At 37.8% G+C, this 25,242-nt stretch overlaps 1 protein-coding gene across 1 annotated transcript in view; it reads left to right on the forward strand.

The window, feature by feature from the left end:
- The window catches only part of LOC102809133 (DNA excision repair protein ERCC-6-like 2), a 54,521-nt gene that overhangs the window by 9,105 nt on the left and 20,174 nt on the right, over positions 1 to 25,242 (forward strand). The window contains exons 13-17 of the mRNA XM_085504082.1: positions 156 to 271; positions 954 to 1,037; positions 2,277 to 2,425; positions 3,738 to 3,974; positions 4,435 to 4,506. Coding sequence (XP_085360208.1) covers positions 156 to 271; positions 954 to 1,037; positions 2,277 to 2,425; positions 3,738 to 3,974; positions 4,435 to 4,506 — 658 coding nt within the window. The remainder of the gene's footprint in view (positions 1 to 155; positions 272 to 953; positions 1,038 to 2,276; positions 2,426 to 3,737; positions 3,975 to 4,434; positions 4,507 to 25,242) is intronic.

Here is a 25,242-nt window from a genome sequence, read left to right on the forward strand (position 1 = left end):
ATATAAAATATAAAATTTAATAGCTTTATGTGGTGGCATCTGAAATTATGTTTGAAAAAAAAAACATAATTACAATGTTGGTGCTGTATCCTAAATGAATGTTTAACTGCATCAAATTGTTCTCTGATGGTAATACCGATTTTGATTTATTATAGGGCTAATCCTGGCTGCCTTGGTGCCTATGTTGATTTTGATGCAGAGTTTCAAAATACAATCGTGAGGGGACAAAGATTTGATGCCAGCAAACGAGAACTAGCAGATGCCAGAAAAAGTAACTGATTTGTTTATACTCTCACTTATCATTTGTGAATTATTGTGTTTTGGATTCGTACATGTTGACAACACCACTATAGAGAATGGGTTTATTTACTGAATTAATGTCAATTTAGATGCCAATAAATATTATATCATTGAAGCCAAGGTACAACAAAATCCTTGGCCAAGGTTCAACAACTGTTTAACCAGGGTACAACAAATTCCTGCCCACAGTGAAGCGTATGTCCATTCAGGATCCAACAAATGCCTTTCAAGGATCTAGCAAAAGCCCGTCCAGGGTCTAGCAAATGTCTGTCAAGGGTCTAGAAAATGTCTGTCAAGGGTCTAGCAAATGCTTGTCAAGGGTCTAGCAAATGCTTGTCAAGGGTCTAGCAAATGCCCATCCAGGGTCTAGCAAATGCTTGTCAAGGGTCTAGCAAATGCCTGTCAAGGGTCTAGCAAATGCTTGTCAAGGGTCTAGCAAGTGCCCATCCAGGGTCCAGCAAATGCTTGTCAAGGGTCTAGCAAATGCCTGTCAAGGGTCTAGCAAATGCTTGTCAAGGGTCTAGCAAATGCCCATCCAGGGTCCAGCAAATGACAAACCAGAGTCCAACAAATGCCCATCCAGGGTCCAAGTAATGCCACACACAGATGTCAATAAAGTCTGTAAAAATGTAATGGTTTGGATTTTTTTTCAGAAAGCAATAAATTTTCCAAATTAAGAGATAAATGGATGATTAGAAGAACCAAAAAGTTAATTGCTGACCAGCTTCCAAAAAAAGGTGAATATTAATGATGGCTGTGCTATCGGAGTGATATATGTAAAATATACTGTACAACCATTTATTTCACTATTTTGATATTATGGGATTCATGAGTTTACCAGGAAAACAAGTTTTATGAATGTTTTTTATGATTTACATGTATTTCCTTTAGCAGATTTCACGCATCATCAAAAATAGTAAAATTATAACACAATGAATAATCAATGCGTATGTCTAAACCTAAAAAAAAAAAGGGGTTTTTGGTTTACAGGTGTATGATTATATAAGGTATTTTATATTAAACAGTCAAGTCTTTGTAAAGAAAGGGAATGTAAAATTTATTTGGCTGTTAGATTTCTGTAGGGTTCAGTTATGCAGATTTGTGGTTTACCCCTGTTAAACTGAATTCAGTTTAGAAATGTTTCCAGATTACCATATTTGTTCTATTAGAAGTGCATTTATATAAACCCAAAATTACATTTGTTGTATACTACCAGTAAATCATTTATTAACATTCTTTATTTTGACCTCTGACCTTATACACACCTCATTAAATGTATGCAGTACTAAGCAATGTGCCCTCTAAACCGATATGATAGGTCACTGAATCACAATGTTTTGTGCCCCAAGTCATCTTTACTGCTACAAACCGTTTTATTTATGTTTTTTGAAGACCACTCTCTCCAGCATTCTGACATGATCAGTTCTGTTATAGGATGCACTGCCACTAATAGAGCAAATAAGGTAGTTTAAATGTAAATACTAATGTCATATGATTGAGTACTTATAAAGACTCACAGTTCTTGCTGTGTACTGTAAAAGCATTTATTTTCACTGACATTTAATTTCACAATTTTGATATTTTGAGCATATTCACTGTGTTTTAATTTCACAAATTTGCCAAGGAAATAATGAGTTTTACCTCAAATTGCAGTCACGCTGCAATCTCTCATTACACTACAGCCCCCACGGTTGAAGCTTCATTACTAACATAGATTTGTTTAGAGTTCTTACGTTCACATGATGGGGGCTCATGACATGTCCATCCTGGTATATTTCTTGTAAGCCAATGGCCTTCATTGTGTGCACTCCTGTTTTGCCAAAGTAATAAACTTTATTATTCATGTACCTATCTGTGTTTGTGTAGCAAAATTAAAACCCAGTGAATAATTAATGCATGTACAGTATGTAGCATACATGACATGGAAGTTACACTCACTTACATTTATATACCCATAACCTTTCCCACTGTTACAGATGAGAAAGTAGTGTTCTGTAATTTATCTGACTTTCAAACTACTGTTTACAAAGAAGTTCTCGCATCTGATGATGTTCAGCTGATACTGAGACAGAAGGAAGACTGTGACTGCGGTAGGTTTAGAACTCGAGGGCGCTGTTGTTACAAGGTAGATCCTAAATTCACTATTGTGTAAAAGTAGATATTTGAATTTTCTTTACCATCAGTTTAAGTGAATTGATGTAGTTATCATTGTTTCCTTTATATTCAACCACATTCTCCATATCTGTACGACTGATTCAATTAAACTTAAAAATGTCTATCTATTAGTTCTGAAATATTTGAAGGTATTCACATGATATGACTTCCTTCTTAAATTTACGCTATTTAAAATTTTGTAGTTTTCTTGGTTTGTGTAATTCACAAATATTCATCTGTCTCTGTGTTAAATAATTTGTAGAATGTTATCACATTTTTATTGACAATTGTTTAAATCTTTGAATTTATTTGCCATCAATTTTCATGGTTTTATAGAGGGCAGTATTCAGGATCCAATGAATGTTGATAAAGGGCAATCCTCAGGATCCCATTTTCTCGTTCCTACCTCATCAAATGTCATGCCACAAGAGGCTTGTAACTACCGTAAAATCTGTATTAGAAGCCGCACCCACTCTTTTTGAACAATTGAGAACCAAAAATTTACCATTTCTCATATGTGTAGATGCTCTAATAGAAGCTGCATCTGGCATTCTGATTGGTCCTTCATGTTCCCATTCTTTATTGTATTTCCATTTTATTTCCCTGTTTACTTGCTGTCATGGCTTACACACATCATTATTCTAGAAATAGAGCAGGGGTTTCCTTTAGCCTGACAAGTTGGTGTAGGTGGCGCCCTGGACTGCTGCGATCCCCACCGATCGCAGCAGTCCAGTGCGCCACCTACGCCAACTTGTCAGGCTAGGGTTTCTTTCTACGCTCAAAAGTACCGCAAATATAAAACTTTTGTTTTGTTTTTTTGTTATCACTTTGCACACAAATAGCCAGAAATGTTAGAAACTTCTCAAATATGAAGTCTCAGCAGGCAGACTGAATGGACAGTATTTCAGACTTGTTTATGGAGAACAAAAATTATAATGATTTAAAATTATGTTAATTTATAGTCGGGTGAATCCAGGGCCAGAAATCCGGCCCAATGAAACAATATGGCGATTACTAGTTACCTGCATCTTTCTTGCCATTTGCATTGGGTCCTGGAAACCAGCAAACGGGATCCAAATAAAATGTTGATGAACAGTCTCTAGGATCTCAAATGCTACTAAATATTTTGATTTACCTCACTCACAAATTCATGATAATTGTGAAATATACATTTTCAAAAAATATATTAATAGTTTGTCTTGAATTTTGATCAAGTTCTGATAGTTTAATTTATAGTTTACAAACAAAATATAGATAACGTGAGAAAATTCTATTTATTTCAGACTAATGCTGATGGGGTTGAAATAAAAAGTTTGACTTTTACCTACAAAGCGTTCTTAACCAAAGTAGCCAATCATGTCGCATTGTTGATACCTCATGAAGACCAGAGTGCAAATCAAGTCAAGATAGCCAAGAAGATTTGCGAGAGAGCATTTAAAAAATATCCACAATTTGTACATCTAACACAAAGTGCTGCATTCACTACTTTAACTAACACTATGTATTGTGGAAAGATGAAGGTAAATGTTTTATGTTTTTTTTCATTTTTTGAAGTATTGTTGAAGTTACCACAAGTGGTATTGGAAAAAATATGTCTGATTCAGACGAAATGATCTTTAGATGTGCTGAAAACCATTGAAAATCGTAGTAAAGGAATTGATCATTAAAACTTTAGAGGAAGATTGAAAACAACTGTACAAATTATTTTTTCTTCATCTATTTTGAAAGTACATTGTTTTTCTCTGTCAAATGTACTGGTATTTTATTTACCGTAAATGTAACTTTTTTTTTGTCTGCCATATATGCTGTTGGATATTTTAAAACAAATTTTCTCTGTGTTTTTTCTCATCCCCAATTTTCTAATTGGTCAACCCTTAATGTCACATAAAACATTACAAAATACTGATAAATAACTGAAATGTCTTCACAGAATGCAATTTAGTTTCAATTTCCAGCTCAGTATTCTGTTGTTGGTTGCAGATTCTTGAGAAGCTGTTACATCGTTTCAGAGAAGAGGGCAGCAAGATTCTACTCTTTTCCTACTATACAAAGGTACAGCAGGTTTATCTCTTGTTTGAGTAAACAAGCAAATTTTACTTGCTTTTTGTTGACTCCCATGTGCGAAGCACAAAAGGGAGTCTTTGCAGTTACCCTGTCTGTATGTCTGTATGTCTGTATGTCTGTATGTCTGTATGTATGTATGTATGTATGTATGTATGTAAATGAGCATACACACGCCTTCACGTCGCTCTCCTGGTAAATCGATTTTTCATCCTTTTATAGGTCAGTTATTACACTTTATTTCACTGCACCTTTTTTGTAACCTTCCCGTTTTTGGTTGGTGCTTCTCTTGGTTGTTTTGGCAAAAATCTGCCTTGTTCTCAGTTGTTTTAGTTTTCTCTGTTTGTGTTACTCGTCAAGAGGCCTGCCAAGATGGCCGCCTCCATGACGAGTACACGTGTCAACCCCTTTGCCGGGTTGACACGAAAACATGGAGTTAAATGCATGTCACTGGATGGCGTTAAAATTGAAAAATATGTTGAGGCTTTCTCACAGCTTTGTGGTCCGGAAAAAATTGTTGCAGCTTCTCGTGCTAATGGCAGCGTAATTGTTTTCTTTAATTCACTTGAGTCTGCCGAATCTGTGTGTGCATCTGGGTGTGGAATTGAGCACACATTTATTACTGTACAACCACTCGTGAAACCCGCAACGAAAGTCGTGCTATCTGGTGTACCCCCGTTTATACCCGATTACCTACTACAAGAACAACTTTTACGGTATGGTAAAGTAGTGAGCAAAATAAATACAATCCCACTAGGCTGCAAAAGTCCCAATTTGAGACATGTTAAAAGTTTTCGCAGACAAGTATACATGCTGTGCGATCAGGATAAACTAGAAGGTGTTCTTAATATCGTTTTTGAGGAGCGTACTTATCGTATTTATTTGTCAACGGACGAAATTATTTGTTATAAATGCCACAAAAAAGGCCACACTCAACGTAACTGTATTCAGACTATAACACCTGTACCTACACCCGCAGTCACTAACAATACAAACCCACAAACTGGTATTCAAAACGATAATAACGTAAATCAAAACCCAAACCATGACGATAGCACTCCCCCAAATGATATGCAAATCGATAATGTTACAGATAGTGAAAACAACACAATCGATACCATACAAAACGTTAATATAAATAAAGACACAAATATGAACGAAGCGATCGACACAACGTCATCTGAACCAGCTCAAAACAAACAATCTGCCACGCGTTCAGTCCTTTCTAATGCAAATGATGCCTCTCAAAATGAGTGTGTCAATGACAATACACCCACACCGTCACTCATTCAAACAGACCCGCATTCCACTGAAACAATTGACACAACCACTCGCTCAACTGAATCTGAACCAAACGGCTCAACAACTACCACTGGTGCGGCAGAGGTACAAACCCTCTCCGCTTCTCCTCTCTCTTACGCTGCTGTCACTGCAACGCCCATTGATGTCTTTGACAGGAAGCAGACCTCATCATCCTTTCCCTTTCACGACATGGACGATGTGGAGTCTGTCGCTTCTGACGTGTCAGATGTGTCCCAATTTCTCCAGGAGGAGAGTGCAGCTGATTTAGAAGTTTCTCTACTTCCACATGACTCTTTGCAGAAATTTCTAGACGAGTCCTACAACTCAAAACATCTTATGGAACAAGCAAGCCAGTTTTGTCCTGACCTCCGCTTACTAATAAGATCGCTAACTGATTTCCGCAAAAACAATGACCTGCCTTCCAAGGAAAAGGTCCGCATCCAACGACTATCCTGCAGAATCGCTAAAAATATTGGGATCACAAGAACACCAGTTGAAAACAAACGGAGCAATGAAATCCTCGATAAAAAGCGTGGTATTTCTACTACCTGTAGTAGAAGGTCAAAAAGAGATAAACAGTAATTGTATCAACTATAATAATGGATTCTCCACTTGTGACGTATCAATGGTCTATTTGTTGTTCTCATATTCATCCATATATGAGTCTTAGTTTTATTATATTATTTATTGTTCCAATAACTGGATATATGTTCTTCATAGTCATTGCTTGTCAGATTTTAACATCTGTCTTCTTGCCTACATTGTGCTATTTAATATCCTTATTTGTCACAATCATCAAATCGATTTTGGGGAGTGTTTTCACAGTTGAAATGAAACTCTGCTCTGCTACTAGTCTTTCAGGTATGGTCACTATGGCAACAATGCTTCTTGGGTATAATTTGTACTGCTCAGTCGTTGATATTATAAAATCAAACATGCAGATTGCTCTTGCAGTCGATATTCAACTATCCTCCGTTATTTGTATGATAATTTTGCCAGCTATGTTCACCATAGCAACAACGTCCGAGCTCTTCGGGTATTGTCTACTCTGTTCATGGTTTAATAATGTAAAACCATGCCTGGAAATTAATTCCGGAGTTGATGTTCAACTCTTTTATGTTACATCAAAGATTGTAACTGGTGTGTCAACTATCACCGTAGCAGCAATGTTTGTACTCTGTGGCAATTTTTTACATTGCTCATTGCTTAATACTATATACACAGTTTTTGGTTTCACAGCTGACTTTCAACTATTCTATGTTACACCTGAGTGTGTAACGAGTGTACAAGCTATTGTCACCATGACAGCAACGTCGTTATCTGGGCTGTGTCTATATCACGCATCGTTTAATATTTTAAAATCAAAATTGAAACTGGTTCTCATAGTTGAATTTCAACTCTCCTATGTTACACCCGAGTGTGTAACAAGTGTACAAACCATGTTCACCATGGCAACAACGTCGTTATCTGGGCTGTGTCTATCTCACGCATCTTTTAATATTTTAAAATCAAAATTGAAACTGGTTCTCATAGTTGGGTTTCAACTATTCTATGTTACACCTGAGTGTGTAACAAGTGTACAAACCATGTTCACCATGGCAACAACGTCGTTATCTGGGCTGTGTCTATATAACGTATTTTTTAATATTTTAAAATCAAACTTGAAACTGGTTCTCATAGTTGGGTTTCAACTATTCCATGTTACACCTGAATGTGTAACAAGTGTACAAGCTATTGTCACCATGACAACAACGTCGTTATCTGTGTTTTTCCTATATCAGGCACTGTTTAATATTTTAAAATCAAACTTGAAACTGGTTCTCATAGTTGGGTTTCAACTATTCCATGTTACACCTGAATGTGTAACAAGTGTACAAACCATGTTCACCATGGCAACAACGTCGTTATCTGGGCTATGTCTATATAACGTATCTTTTAATATTTTAAAATCAAACTTGAAACTGGTTCTCATAGTTGGGTTTCAACCATTCCATGTTACACCTGAATGTGTAACAAGTGTACAAGCTATTGTCACCATGACAACAACGTCGTTATCTGTGTTTTTCCTATATCAGGCATTGTTTAATATTTTAAAATCAAACTTGAAACTGGTTCTCATAGTTGGGTTTCAACTATTCTATGTTATGCCTGAGTGTGTAACAAGTGTACAAGATATTGAATTGGTTTTTCCTGGTCTTGTTCTCTGTTTCGTACATGGCTGATGTATCTGCGCTGACATGGAACGTCCATGGATGTCGTGACGCATTTAAACGATACCAACTTTTCGAGTTTCTCAAAATTAATCATCCTAGTTCATTTTATTTTCTACAAGAAACACACACCATCCAATCCGATGAATCTACTTGGCAAGTTGTCTGGAGAGGACCGATTATTTTTAGTCACGAAAACACACACTCAGCTGGGGTGGCAATATTATTAAACCCAAACAGAAATTTCACTATTTTAAATGTTGACAATGTGATCACAGGACGACTATTGCATGTTCATGTTGATATCAACGGTCTCCCGGTTCATTTAATAAATGTTTATGCACCCACCAATGGCCCAGAACGTGTAGAATTTTTTCAACACGTAAAAAGTCTCATTAATAGATTGAATAATGACCCCATTATAATGGGAGGGGACTTTAACTGTACTCTCAATGCTAATGTAGACAGAGCTGACAGCTCTGAACCACATGCTCACTCTTCAACATCTTTGCAACACATTATCCGTCGTTTCAAGCTCGCAGACGCATGGCGTACTCTTCATGCTACCGCTAAACAATTCACGTGGTCAAGGCATGAGAGTAAATCGCGGATTGATACATTTTATATCTCGAAATCTATTGTATCAAGAGTCAAATCATCATCAATTCAACCACACTGTAATATGTCTGATCACTGCCCTGTTAAAATACTTGTATCTTTTAATCACACGAGTACTCGGAATCCTGTATGGCATCTCAATCTCAGCCTCCTCCAGGATCAAGAATACTGTAATATAATAAATGAGTACTGGTTAAAATGGCGTCGAGAAAAAGCTCGCTTTGAGTCTCTATCTGTATGGTGGGACATTGGTAAACTTAAAATTCAACAGCTGACTAAACAATACTCTGCTAGACTTGCAAATACATACAAACAGAATAAAATCAAATTAAATGATGAAATTAAATCTATTGAACAGGAAATAGCTAACAATCCTGCACTTAGCAACAAGCTGGACGAAACAAAGTCACTTCTTGAAAAATTAATGATGACAGAATCTAAAGGAGCCGCTATTAGATCACGCTATAAAATGTTAAATGAAAACGACGCCCCAACATCGTTTTTCTTTGATCTTGAAAAATACAAAGGAAATAGGAAAATGATGTCGCAGCTAAAACAACCGAACGGCGAAGTTACTGAACTACAAAGTGGAATGCGAAAACTAGCATGGGACTTCTACAGCGATCTTTTCTCTCCAGACAATGTCTCACCAGAGTGCCAAAATGTAATCTTGGCGGATCTACCCCAACTGAACAGTATCAAGCGTGAAAATTGTGACGCACCTATCACTCACGAGGAACTGACAAATGCAATGAAATTAATCTCTAGCAACAAAACTCCGGGAATAGATGGTCTGCCCGTTGAATATTACAAACACTTTTGGCCCATTTTGGGCACTGATCTTCACCAGGTATTTGAAGCTTCGATCGAGGTTAATCAGCTTCCTATTTCTTGTAGGCGAGCGGTCATAACGCTTCTACCAAAGAAAGGGAACACCAATCTTTTAAAAAATTGGCGACCAGTGAGCTTGATGTGCGCTGATTATAAGATCTTAACAAAGGCACTATCCCTCCGTTTAAAAACCGTCTTAGGTGATATTATTCATTCTGATCAAAGTTATTCCATTCCTGGTCGACAGATATACGACAATATACACCTCGTCAGAGACGTCGTTACATATGGTAATGAACTAAATATAACATTGGGTATTGTATCCCTCGATCAAGAAAAAGCTTTTGATCGGGTGCACCACGGATACCTTTTAGAAACCTTAAAAGCATTTGGGTTTGGCCCAGAGCTGATTAAGTATATACGACTTTTATACACCGACACACAAAGTCTTGTTCGCATAAATGACTCTTTGACCAGTCCCGTGCAGTTTATGCGTGGTATCCGACAGGGATGTTCACTGTCAGGACAATTGTACAGTATTGCTATCGAGCCGCTCCTGCACAAAATTCGTACCCAAAGCGGCATTCGCGGTATCATAATTGATAACATGCCTGAACAAAAAGTAAACCAAACTGCATATGCTGATGATATCAGTTTTTTCATCACCGAAAACTCCGATTTTGCCAAACTGCAGGAGTGGCTTTCAATTTACGAGAAAGCTAGCAACTCGCGCATCAACTATGGTAAATCGCAGGGCTTATGGGTTGGTGCATGGAAAACTAGAACTGACAAACCACTTAATATAGGTTGGAACAATAACGGGTTGAAAATCCTTGGTATCTATATCGGAAATAATCCCACGTTCGTGGATAAAAACTGGTCCGGTATCTTAGAAAAAGTTGAGGTAAAGCTAGGTCAGTGGAGCAAATATGCACCTGTCATGTCCTATAGAGGGCGTGCTATTGTAATTAATAACCTTGTAGTATCCAAATTGCTTCATGGGTTGATATGTCTGTCCCCGCCCACACATATTGTTGAGTCTGTCCAACGAAAGCTCCTTGACTTTTTTTGGCAAGGTAAACACTGGGTAAATGCAGAAGTTGTCTACTTACCAATAAATGAGGGTGGACAAGGACTGACGCATCTACCAACGCGCATTACTTCATACCGTCTGCAATTTATACAGCGATATCTTTACTTCAGTCCAGGTCACCCTTGTTTCATGTTTACTGACTTCTTTCTTAGAAAGTTCCAACACCTGAAATATGACAAACAATTGTTTATTACTGAATTCCCACAACATTCGTATAATATGCCTGATTTCTATCGTAACTTACTAAAAACCTGGCGGTCAGTCACATATATTCGTAAAGATACGCCATCTAATATGCATAATCTATGTCAAGAACCGTTGTTTCACAATAAACTAATCCTACACCATCTACATAAAACGCCATTGAATCTCACACACTTTATCGAGGCCGGCTTCACAAAAATTGGTGATCTCATCGATGGTAATGAATGGCGCTCAGCTGAACTGCTCCATCCTCATATTAATATGTACTCCAAACGTGTTCTTAATATCGCATTGAATGTAATACACAAAGCAATCCCAGCTCAATTTAAAGAAATATTACAAAAAACTAACAATGCGCCAAATACGAATGTCACGACTACCACATATTCTCTTGAATTAATCTATAGAGATGACGATAATGACATATTAATAAACTGTCCACTGTATAAATTAGAAAAGGGCACAATTTATAAATTTCTAATCTATACCCGAAAACTGATAAAAGATCCCACCCACCCAGGCACACTTTGGTGTGATCTGTTATCTCTTGACCCCGACAAACCAATATTTCAAGATTGCTACATTGCACCGCTAACGAAAAAAGATGGAGATTTACAGTGGCGACTTCTTCATGGGGCATACCCTACTGGAGGTTTTCTGGTTAAGTCTGGTTTACAACAAACAGATAACTGTCCATTTTGCCAGGATAAAGACGATCTCGTCCATATTTTTGTAGAGTGTACAAGACTTGAACCACTCTTCAAATTGTTCAACAGCATCATACAAAATCTATTTGACGGAGAAAGAATACCACTATCACAGTATCTACTAGGCGCCACTAGAGGCAAGAGCATAACACAGAACCATAGATTACTATGCTACATACTCGTCTCATTGAAAGCAGCTATCCACGTGACACGGGTAAAGAAAATGAAAGGACTACCGAAAACGGACGTCACTCAAGCCTTTAAGGCGAGACTAAAATGGAGAATTAACACAGAGTACAACTACCACTATCTCAACCATACCGTTGACCAGTTCAAGTATCGGTGGTGTAACAACAATGCGCTGGCATCCATTGCAGAAGATATACTCGTCTACGCGGATTATTTGAAATAACACCCTTATGAACATTATCATCATCGTATTTGTTAATAACAATGAGAGCTGTATTATTTATAACGATTAATACTTAAATAGTATCTTTACTACCTACCTGAACAATACTTACTCGTCGTATTTATTCGAATTTGATATCTTGGTTTTCATGTAAACCTATATTTTTATCTTTTTTAGTTATGTAATAACAGAAATGTAAATATCTTTTTTATACCTGCGAATAAAAATTAGAAATGTATGTATGTATGTATGTATGTATGTATGTATGTATGTATGTATGTATGTATGTATGTATGTATGTCACTTTTTTTGTTCCACCGTTATCTCAAGAACCACTAATCAAATTTTGGTGAAACTTGGTACATAGATGCTCTGGGATAATGCGCAGAGCTGATTAGGTTTTGGTAAAAATCTATGAATATTAATTACCTAATTTGAATGATAATTAACTGATTTCAAGCTGTTCCATGACTGGTCCACTGATATTTGAAGAACCACTCATTGGATTTTGATGAAACTTGGCACATGGATGTTCTGAACCAATATGCAGGTTTGATTAGTTTTGGGTAAAAATCTATGAATATTAATTATCTAATTTGCATGATAATTAACTGATTTTAAGCTGTTCTATGACTGTTCCACTGATTTTTGAAGAACCACTCATTGGATTTCAATGAAACTTGGCACATGGATGCTCTGAACTAACGCGCAGATTTGATTAGTTTTGGGTAAAAATCTGTTAATATTATTAATTACCTAATTTACATAATGATTAATCAATTTTTGGCTTTTCCACTGATATCTCAAGTACTAATCATAACATTTCAATAAAACTTGGTACATAGATGTCATATGACACTGCACAGACCTGATAGTTTTTAAGTTAATATCAGTACATATTAATTACCTAATTTGCATAATTAATTAATTTTCAGGTTTTGATATTTCGAGTAATAATGATCGCGTTTCAATGAAACTTGGTACATAGTTACTTGAGGACTGTGCAGAGACCTAATTAGTTTTGGGTAAATATTTGTGCATATTAATTACCTAATTTGCATAATTAGTTAATTTTTTGCTGTTCTATGGCTGTTGCACTGATGTCTAAAAACCACTCATTGGATTTCAACGAAACTTTTCAAGAGTACCTGTCACATTTCAATGAACCTAGGACTATACACCATATTAGTTTTTGGTAAATATTTATGCTTCTTAATCACCTAATTAACATAATTAATTAATACTGTATATCTCAAGTATTGGTCATAAAACTTGGTACATAAATGGTCTAGGACAATAGACAGCCTGATTAATTTTGGGTTAAAATCTGTTCATATTAATTCTCTAATTAGCATAATAATTAATATTTTTTGGTTCTAATCACATTTCAATGAAACTTGGTACATTGTGCAGACCTCATTAGTTTTACACTTAAATCTGTTCGTTACCTTATTTGCATAGTTAATTTTCTGCGTTTCCATCAACATCTCAAGTTCAAGTAATTTTGAATTAATTTTTAATGTGTCTCCAATACTCTCAGCACACGGGAGTTCTTTCTAAGCTTTCTTTGATTTTAAATGATTTTGTGCCAGGTGACAGTTCCGGTCATTGAATGTGCGAGGGGATATTACTAGCATTGTATATAGGTGTCAGTGGAATCTGGGTGTATATCGAGTGGAACATTGCATAGATTCTAGACTACACCAGGAGATATTACTAGCATTGTATCTAGGTGTCAGTGGAATCTGGGTGTATATCGAGTGGAACATTGCATAGATTCCACACTACACCAGGAGATATTACTAGCATTGTATCTAGGTGTTAGTGGAATCTGGATGTATATCGAGTGGAACATTGCATAGATTCTAGTCTACACCAGGAGATATTACTAGCATTGTATGTAGGTGTTAGTGGAATCTGGGTGTATATCGAGTGGAACATTGCATAGATTCTAGACTACACCAGGAGATATTACTAGCATTGTATCTAGGTGTTAGTGGAATCTGGATGTATATCGAGTGGAACATTGCATAGATTCAAGACTACACCAAGAGATATTACTAGCATTGTATCTAGGTGTCAGTGGAATCTGGGTGTATATCGAGTGGAACATTGCATTCTAGATTACACCAGGAGATATTACTAGCATTGTATCTAGGTGTTAGTGGAATCTGGGTGTATATCGAGTGGAACATTGCATAGATTCCACACTACACCAGGAGATATTACTAGCATTGTATCTAGGTGTTAGTGGAATCTGGGTGTATATCGAGTGGAACATTGCATAGATTCCACACTACACCAGGAGATATTACTAGCATTGTATCTAGGTGTTAGTGGAATCTGGGTGTATATCGAGTGGAACATTGCATAGATTCCACACTACACCAGGAGATATTACTAGCATTGTATCTAGGTGTTAGTGGAATCTGGATGTATATCGAGTGGAACATTGCATAGATTCAAGACTGCACCAAGAGATATTACTAGCATTGTATCTAGGTGTCAGTGGAATCTGGGTGTATATCGAGTGGAACATTGCATAGATTCCACACTACACCAGGAGATATTACTAGCATTGTATCTAGGTGTTAGTGGAATCTGGGTGTATATCGAGTGGAACATTACATAGATTCCACACTACACCAGGAGATATTACTAGCATTGTATCTAGGTGTTAGTGGAATCTTGGTGTATATCGAGTGGAACATTGCATAGATTCTAGACTACACCAGGAGATACTACTAGCATTGTATCTAGGTGTTAGTGAAATCTGGGTGTATATCGAGTGGAACATTGCATAGATTCTAGTCTACACCAGGAGATATTACTAGCATTGTATCTAGGTGTTAGTGGAATCTGGGTGTATATCGAGTGGAACATTGCATGGATTCTAGTCTACACCAGGGGATATTACTAGTATTGTATCTAGGTATTAGTGGAATCTGGGTGTATATCGAGTGGAACATTGCATGGATTCTAGTCTACACCAGGAGATATTACTAGCATTGTATCTAGGTGTTAGTGGAATCTGGATGTATATCGAGTGCAACATTGCATGGACTCTAGTCTACACCAGGGGATATTACTAGCATTGTATCTAGGTGTCAGTGGAATCTGGATGTATATCGAGTGGAACATTGCATAGATTCAAGACTACACCAAGAGATATTACTAGCATTGTATCTAGGTGTTAGTGGAATCTGGGTGTATATCGAGTGGAACATTGCATAGATTCCACACTACACCAGGAGATATTACTAGCATTGTATCTAGGTGTTAGTGGAATCTGGGTGTATATCGAGTGGAACATTGCATAGATTCTAGACTACACCAGGAGATATTATTAGCATTGTATCTAGGTGTTAGTGGAATCTGGATGTATATCGAGTGGAACATTGCATAGATTCTAGACTACACCAGGAGATATTACTAGCATTGTATCTAGGTGTTAGTGGAATCTGGGTGTATATCGAGTGGAACATTGCATAGATTCCACACTACACCAGGAGATATTACTAGCATTGTATCTAGGTGTCAGTGGAATCTGGATGTATATCGAGTGGAACATTGCATAGATTCCACACTACACCAGGAGATATTACTAGCATTGTATCTACTAGGTGTTAGTGGAATCTGGGTGTATATCGAGTGGAACATTGCATAGATTCTAGTCTACACCAGGAGATATTACTAGCATTGTATCTAGGTGTTAGTGGAATCTGGGTGTATATCGAGTGGAACATTGCATAGATTCTACACTACACCAGGAGATATTACTAGCATTGTATCTAGGTGTTAGTGGAATCTGGGTGTATGTCGAGTGGAACATTGCATAGATTCTTGTCTACACCAGGAGATATTACTAGCATTGTATCTAGGTGTCAGTGGAATCTGGGTGTATATTGAGTGGAACATTGCATGGATTCTAGTCTACACCAGGGGATATTACTAGTATTGTATCTAGGTATTAGTGGAATCTGGGTGTATATCAAGTGGAACATTGCATAGATTCTAGTCTACACCAGGAGATATTACTAGCATTGTATCTAGGTGTCAGTGGAATCTGGGTGTATATCGAGTGGAACATTGCATGGATTCTAGTCAACACCAGGAGATATTACTAGCATTGTATCTAGGTGTTAGTGGAATCTGGGTGTATATCGAGTGGAGCATTGCATAGATTCCACACTACACCAGGAGATATTACTAGCATTGTATCTAGGTGTTAGTGGAATCTGGATGTATATCGAGTGGAACATTGCATAGATTCAAGACTACACCAAGAGATATTACTAGCATTGTATCTAGGTGTCAGTGGAATCTGGGTGTATATCGAGTGGAACATTGCATAGATTCCACACTACACCAGGAGATATTACTAGCATTGTATCTTGGTGTTAGTGGAATCTGGATGTATATCGAGTGGAACATTGCATAGATTCTAGTCTACACCAGGAGATATTACTAGCATTGTATCTAGGTGTTAGTGGAATCTGGGTGTATATCGAGTGGAACATTGCATAGATTCCACACTACACCAGGAGATATTACTAGCATTGTATCTAGGTGTCAGTGGAATCTGGGTGTATATCGAGTGGAACATTGCATAGATTCTAGACTACACCAGGAGATATTACTAGCATTGTATCTACGTGTTAGTGGAATCTGGATGTATATCGAGTGGAACATTGCATAGATTCAAGACTACACCAAGAGATATTACTAGCATTGTATCTAGGTGTCAGTGGAATCTGGGTGTATATCGAGTGGAACATTGCATAGATTCCACACTACACCAGGAGATATTACTAGCATTGCATCTAGGTGATAGTGGAATCTGGATGTATATCGAGTGGAACATTGCATTGATTCAAGACTACACCAAGAGATATTACTAGCATTGTATCTAGGTGTCAGTGGAATCTGGGTGTATATCGAGTGGAACATTGCATAGATTCTAGACTACACCAGGAGATATTACTAGCATTGTATCTACATGTTAGTGGAATCTGGATGTATATCGAGTGGAACATTGCATAGATTCTAGACTACACCAAGAGATATTACTAGCATTGTATCTAGGTGTTAGTGGAATCTGGGTGTATATCGAGTGGAACATTGCATAGATTCCACACTACACCAGGAGATATTACTAGCATTGTATCTAGGTGTTAGTGGAATCTGGATGTATATCGAGTGGAACATTGCATAGATTCAAGACTACACCAAGAGATCAGTGTTCTCCACAAAGGGTTTTAGGCGGGCGGCCCGCCCATCAAGTTTTACGGCCGCCCAGTAACTCTCAACACCCGCACACCAACGTACATCCAGCTGAAATTATTTGTAAAAAGCTTGCATTGTTCTTCCCAAGCCTAAACAAAAGAGTAGTTGCCCAACCCTTTATTTTGCTATTGTTTCAACAGTCCAAACATAAACAATGTCCATTGGAAGTCTGCAAGCAGTTATCAAGTGTATTCATGGCAATGTGTCAATCGCTTGAATTCATTGTCGCCCGACATTGTTGCCACTTACTGCTCACGATACGCAACTACAGTGGTTTCAATTTACAGCTGTATTTTTAATAATCGTCTTCCGATCACGAAAGAAAGAAGTAAATACGAACGAAATGTATGTGCACAGAAAATAAACAAATATATTAGCAGATTGCATGTAAACTCGAACAAAAATTTAAATTCTAGCCGTATTTACAACGTTCGCTCGATTTTCATTGTGAAAACAGCATGGAGAAGGCAAACTGATGACCTTTTGGCCTACCTCATTCAACGACCGTCTGCTACCCATCGCTGTTGACGCTGTAACGATTTAGTATCTAAGTTGCATAGGGGAACAGCGCATTCTGGGTGTTCGTGTACTGAATTCGGAAAGCGGTAATAAACATCAAACATGGCTGCTGGATTAGTTTACCGCGAGTATTTGTAATTGAATAATATTTTAGTTATCTTTTCCACATACTTTTTTCAATTTATCTATTTTTTTATGTCTAATCTTTCGAGAACATATCAGATTCTTTTATTTTGCCGATTGCTAGCATTTTTTTCTTGAATTCCAAAACAATGTGTGAAAACGCAACGTATCGTGGCCGTACATGCGTAAATGCATCTTACCGTCCGTCGGCACGGGTGAGTACTGATGCCACAAATAAAAATGTTATGGATTTTGTTTTGACAAATTGTCTGTTTTGGCTTCGTGGGCAAATCATCTCGTATATTTTCTACATTATAACTCAATTATGTTTTGTACTTGCTCTTGGTTACTCGAATTGCATTTCATGAACGCAGAATAATTTGCGAACGCATAAATCACCGATTTCAAACTTTTTGCATTTCGTAAATATTGATAGTGACCAATCTGTTTGTACTTCAAAAAATTGTAACATGTTCCAATTATTAAAATTAAATTAAAAAGAGAATAGTAAATAACTTAGTGTGTATTGCAGTTCATGTCATAAATGCGAGAATGCTGTATGTAAATGATATGCAAATTGATATGCAAATTTATGCTAATCAGGCCGCCCACCAGCTAATTTGGATTGTGGAGAACACTGAGAGATATTACTAGCATTGTATCTAGGTGTCAGTGGAATCTGGGTGTATATCGAGTGGAACATTGCATAGATTCCACACTACACCAGGAGATATTACTAGCATTGTATCTAGGTGTTAGTGGAATCTGGATGTATATCGAGTGGAACATTGCATAGATTCAAGACTACACCAAGAGATATTACTAGCATTGTATCTAGGTGTTAGTGGAATCTGGGTGTATATCGAGTGGAACATTGCATAGATTCTAGACTACACCAGGAGATATTACTAGCATTGTATCTAGGTGTTAGTGGAATCTGGGTGTATATCGAGTGGAACATTGCATAGATTCCACACTACACCAGGAGATATTACTAGCATTGTATCTAGGTATTAGTGGAATCTGGATGTATATTGAGTGGAACATTACATAGATTCAAGACTACACCAAGAGATATTACTAGCATTGTATCTAGGTGTCAGTGGAATCTGGGTGTATATCGAGTGGAACATTGCATAGATTCTAGACTACACCAGGAGATATTACTAGCATTGTATCTAGGTGTTAGTGAAATCTGGGTGTATATCGAGTGGAACATTGCATAGATTCTAGTCTACACCAGGAGATATTACTAGCATTGTATCTAGGTGTTAGTGGAATCTGGGTGTATATCGAGTGGAACATTGCATGGATTCTAGTCTACACCAGGGGATATTACTAGTATTGTATCTAGGTATTAGTGGAATCTGGGTGTATATCGAGTGGAACATTGCATGGATTCTAGTCTACACCAGGAGATATTACTAGCATTGTATCTAGGTGTTAGTGGAATCTGGGTGTATATCGAGTGGAACATTGCATAGATTCCACACTACACCAGGAGATATTACTAGCATTGTATCTAGGTGTCAGTGGAATCTGGGTGTATATCGAGTGGAACATTGCATAGATTCTTGACTACACCAGGAGATATTACTAGCATTGTATCTACGTGTTAGTGGAATCTGGATGTATATCGAGTGGAACATTGCATAGATTCAAGACTACACCAAGAGATATTACTAGCATTGTATCTAGGTGTCAGTGGAATCTGGGTGTATATCAAGTGGAACATTGCATAGATTCCACACTACACCAGGAGATATTACTAGCATTGCATCTAGGTGTTAGTGGAATCTGGATGTATATCGAGTGGAACATTGCATTGATTCAAGACTACACCAAAAGATATTACTAGCATTGTATCTAGGTGTCAGTGGAATCTGGGTGTATATCGAGTGGAACATTGCATAGATTCCACACTACACCAGGAGATATTACTAGCATTGTATCTACGTGTTAGTGGAATCTGGATGTATATCGAGTGCAACATTGCATGGACTCTAGTCTACACCAGGGGATATTACTAGCATTGTATCTAGGTGTTAGTGGAATCTGGGTGTATATCGAGTGGAACATTGCATAGATTCCACACTACACCAGGAGATATTACTAGCATTGTATCTAGGTGTTAGTGGAATCTGGGTGTATATCGAGTGGAACATTGCATAGATTCTAGACTACACCAGAAGATATTACTAGCATTGTATCTATTTGTTAGTGGAATCTGGGTGTATATCGAGTGGAACATTGCATAGATTCCACACAACACCAGGAGATATTACTAGCATTGTATCTAGGTGTTAGTGGAATCTGGGTGTATATCGAGTGGAACATTGCATAGATTCTAGTCTACACCAGGAGATATTATTAGCATTGTATCTAGGTGTTAGTGAAATCTGGGTGTATATCGAGTGGAACATTGCATAGATTCCACACAACACCAGGCGATATTACTAGCATTGTATCTAGGTATTAGTGGAATCTGGATGTATATCGAGTGGAACATTACATAGATTCAAGACTACACCAAGAGATATTACTAGCATTGTATCTAGGTGTCAGTGGAATCTGGGTGTATATCGAGTGGAACATTGCATAGATTCTAGACTACACCAGGAGATATTACTAGCATTGTATCTAGGTGTTAGTGGAATCTGGGTGTATATCGAGTGGAACATTGCATAGATTCTAGACTACACCAGGAGATATTACTAGCATTGTATCTAGGTGTTAGTGGAATCTGGGTGTATATCGAGTGGAACATTGCATAGATTCTAGTCTACACCAGGAGATATTACTAGCATTGTATCTAGGTGTTAGTGGAATCTGGGTGTATATCGAGTGGAACATTGCATAGATTCTACACTACACCTGGAGATATTACTAGCATTGTATCTAGGTGTTAGTGGAATCTGGGTGTATATCGAGTGGAACATTGCATAGATTCTCGTCTACACCAGGAGATATTACTAGCATTGTATCTAGGTGTCAGTGGAATCTGGGTGTATATTGAGTGGAACATTGCATGGATTCTAGTCTACACCAGGGGATATTACTAGTATTGTATCTAGGTATTAGTGGAATCTGAGTGTATATCAAGTGGAACATTGCATAGATTCTAGTCTACACCAGGAGATATTACTAGCATTGTATCTAGGTGTCAGTGGAATCTGGGTGTATATCGAGTGGAACATTGCATGGATTCTAGTCAACACCAGGAGATATTACTAGCATTGTATCTAGGTGTTAGTTGAATCTGGGTGTATATCGAGTGGAACATTGCATAGATTCCACACTACACCAGGAGATATTACTAGCATTGTATCTAGGTGTTAGTGGAATCTGGATGTATATCGAGTGGAACATTGCATAGATTCAAGACTACACCAAGAGATATTACTAGCATTGTATCTAGGTGTCAGTGGAATCTGGGTGTATATCGAGTGGAACATTGCATAGATTCCACACTACAACAGGAGATATTACTAGCATTGTATCTTGGTGTTAGTGGAATCTGGATGTATATCGAGTGGAACATTGCATAGATTCTAGTCTACACCAGGAGATATTACTAGCATAATATCTAGGTGTTAGTGGAATCTGGGTGTATATCGAGTGGAACATTGCATAGATTCCACACTACACCAGGAGATATTACTAGCATTGTATCTAGGTGTCCATGGAATCTGGGTGTATATCGAGTGGAACATTGCATAGATTCCACACTACACCAGGAGATATTACTAGCATTGTATCTAGGTGTTAGTGGAATCTGGATGTATATCGAGTGGAACATTGCATGGATTCTAGTCAACACCAGGAGATATTACTAGCATTGTATCTAGGTGTTAGTGGAATCTGGGTGTATATCGAGTGGAACATTGCATAGATTCCACACTACACCAGGAGATATTACTAGCATTGTATCTAGGTGTTAGTGGAATCTGGATGTATATCGAGTGGAACATTACATAGATTCAAGACTACACCAAGAGATATTACTAGCATTGTATCTAGGTGTCAGTGGAATCTGGGTGTATATCGAGTGGAACATTGCATAGATTCCACACTACACCAGGAGATATTACTAGCATTGTATCTAGGTGTTAGTGGAATCTGGATGTATATCGAGTGGAACATTGCATAGATTCAAGACTACACCAAGAGATATTACTAGCATTGTATCTAGGTGTCAGTGGAATCTGGGTGTATATCGAGTGGAACATTGCATAGATTCCACACTACACCAGGCGATATTACTAGCATTGTATCTAGGTGTTTTTGTGGAATCTGGATGTATATTGAGTGGAACATTGCATAGATTCCACACTACACCAGGAGATATTACTAGCATTGTATCTAGGTGTTAGTGGAATCTGGGTGTATATCGAGTGGAACATTGCATAGATTCTAGACTACACCAAGAGATATTACTAGCATTGTATCTAGGTGTCAGTGGAATCTGGGTGTATATCGAGTGGAACATTGCATAGATTCCACACTACACCAGGAGATATTACTAGCATTGTATCTAGGTGTTAGTGGAATCTGGATGTATGTCGAGTGGAACATTGCATTGATTCAAGACTACACCAAGAGATATTACTAGCATTGTATCTAGGTGTCAGTGGAATCTGGGTGTATATCGAGTGGAACATTGCATAGATTCTAGACTACACCAGGAGATATTACTAGCATTGTATCTAGGTGTTAGTGGAATCTGGATGTATATCGAGTGGAACATTGCATAGATTCTAGACTACACCAAGAGATATTACTAGCATTGTATCTAGGTGTCAGTGGAATCTGGGTGTATATCGAGTGGAACATTGCATAGATTCCACACTACACCAGGAGATATTACTAGCATTGTATCTATGTGTTAGTGGAATCTGGATGTATATCGAGTGGAACATTGCATAGATTCAAGACTACACCAAGAGATATTACTAGCATTGTATCTAGGTGTTAGTGGAATCTGGGTGTATATCGAGTGGAACATTGCATTGATTCAAGACTACACCAAGAGATATTACTAGCATTGTATCTAGGTGTCAGTGGAATCTGGGTGTATATCGAGTGGAACATTGCATAGATTCTAGACTACACCAGGAGATATTACTAGCATTGTATCTACGTGTTAGTGGAATCTGGATGTATATCGAGTGGAACATTGCATAGATTCAAGACTACACCAAGAGATATTACTAGCATTGTATCTAGGTGTCCGTGGAATCTGGGTGTATATCGAGTGGAACATTGCATAGATTCCACACTACACCAGGAGATATTACTAGCATTGTATCTAGGTGTTAGTGGAATCTGGATGTATATCGAGTGGAACATTGCATAGATTCCACACTACACCACGAGATATTACTAGCATTGTATCTAGATGTTAGTGGAATCTGGGTGTATATCGAGTGGAACATTGCATAGATTCCACACTACACCAGGAGATATTACTAGCATTGTATCTAGGTGTCAGTGGAATCTGGGTGTATATCGAGTGGAACATTGCATGGATTCTAGTCAACACCAGGAGATATTACTAGCATTGTATCTAGGTGTTAGTGGAATCTGGGTGTATATCGAGTGGAACATTGCATAGATTCCACACTACACCAGGAGATATTACTAGCATTGTATCTAGGTGTTAGTGGAATCTGGATGTATATCGAGTGGAACATTACATATATTCAAGACTACACCAAGAGATATTACTAGCATTGTATCTAGGTGTCAGTGGAATCTGGGTGTATATCGAGTGGAACATTGCATAGATTCCACACTACACCAGGAGATATTACTAGCATTGTATCTAGGTGTTAGTGGAATCTGGATGTATATCGAGTGGAACATTGCATAGATTCAAGACTACACCAAGAGATATTACTAGCATTGTATCTAGGTGTCAGTGGAATCTGGGTGTATATCGAGTGGAACATTGCATAGATTCCACACAACACCAGGCGATATTACTAGCATTGTATCTAGGTGTTAGTGGAATCTGGATGTATATCGAGTGGAACATTGCATAGATTCTAGACTACACCAAGAGATATTACTAGCATTGTATCTAGGTGTCAGTGGAATCTGGGTGTATATCGAGTGGAACATTGCATAGATTCCACACTACACCAGGAGATATTACTAGCATTGTATCTAGGTGTTAGTGGAATCTGGATGTATATCGAGTGGAACATTGCATAGATTCTAGACTACACCAAGAGATATTACTAGCATTGTATCTAGGTGTCAGTGGAATCTGGGTGTATATCGAGTGGAACATTGCATAGATTCCACACTACACCAGGAGATATTACTAGCATTGTATCTAGGTGTTAGTGGAATCTGGGTGTATATCGAGTGGAACATTGCATAGATTCTAGACTACACCAGGAGATATTACTAGCATTGTATCTAGGTGTTAGTGGAATCTGGGTGTATATCGAGTGGAACATTGCATAGATTCTAGTCTACACCAGGAGATATTACTAGCATTGTATCTAGGTGTTAGTGGAATCTGGGTGTATATCGAGTGGAACATTGCATAGATTCCACACTACACCAGGAGATATTACTAGCATTGTATCTAGGTGTTAGTGGAATCTGGATGTATATCGAGTGGAACATTACATATATTCAAGACTACACCAAGAGATATTACTAGCATTGTATCTAGGTGTCAGTGGAATCTGGGTGTATATCGAGTGGAACATTGCATAGATTCCACACTACACCAGGAGATATTACTAGCATTGTATCTAGGTGTCAGTGGAATCTGGGTGTATATCGAGTGGAACATTGCATGGATTCTAGTCAACACCAGGAGATATTACTAGCATTGTATCTAGGTGTTAGTGGAATCTGGGTGTATATCGAGTGGAACATTGCATAGATTCCACACTACACCAGGAGATATTACTAGCATTGTATCTAGGTGTTAGTGGAATCTGGATGTATATCGAGTGGAACATTACATATATTCAAGACTACACCAAGAGATATTACTAGCATTGTATCTAGGTGTCAGTGGAATCTGGGTGTATATCGAGTGGAACATTGCATAGATTCCACACTACACCAGGAGATATTACTAGCATTGTATCTAGGTGTTAGTGGAATCTGGATGTATATCGAGTGGAACATTGCATAGATTCAAGACTACACCAAGAGATATTACTAGCATTGTATCTAGGTGTCAGTGGAATCTGGGTGTATATCGAGTGGAACATTGCATAGATTCCACACAACACCAGGCGATATTACTAGCATTGTATCTAGGTGTTAGTGGAATCTGGATGTATATCGAGTGGAACATTGCATAGATTCTAGACTACACCAAGAGATATTACTAGCATTGTATCTAGGTGTCAGTGGAATCTGGGTGTATATCGAGTGGAACATTGCATAGAT

This window comes from Saccoglossus kowalevskii, chromosome 9 (assembly GCF_978046115.1).
Source record: "Saccoglossus kowalevskii chromosome 9, keSacKowa6.1, whole genome shotgun sequence".
NCBI classification, from domain to species: Eukaryota; Metazoa; Hemichordata; class Enteropneusta; family Harrimaniidae; genus Saccoglossus; species Saccoglossus kowalevskii.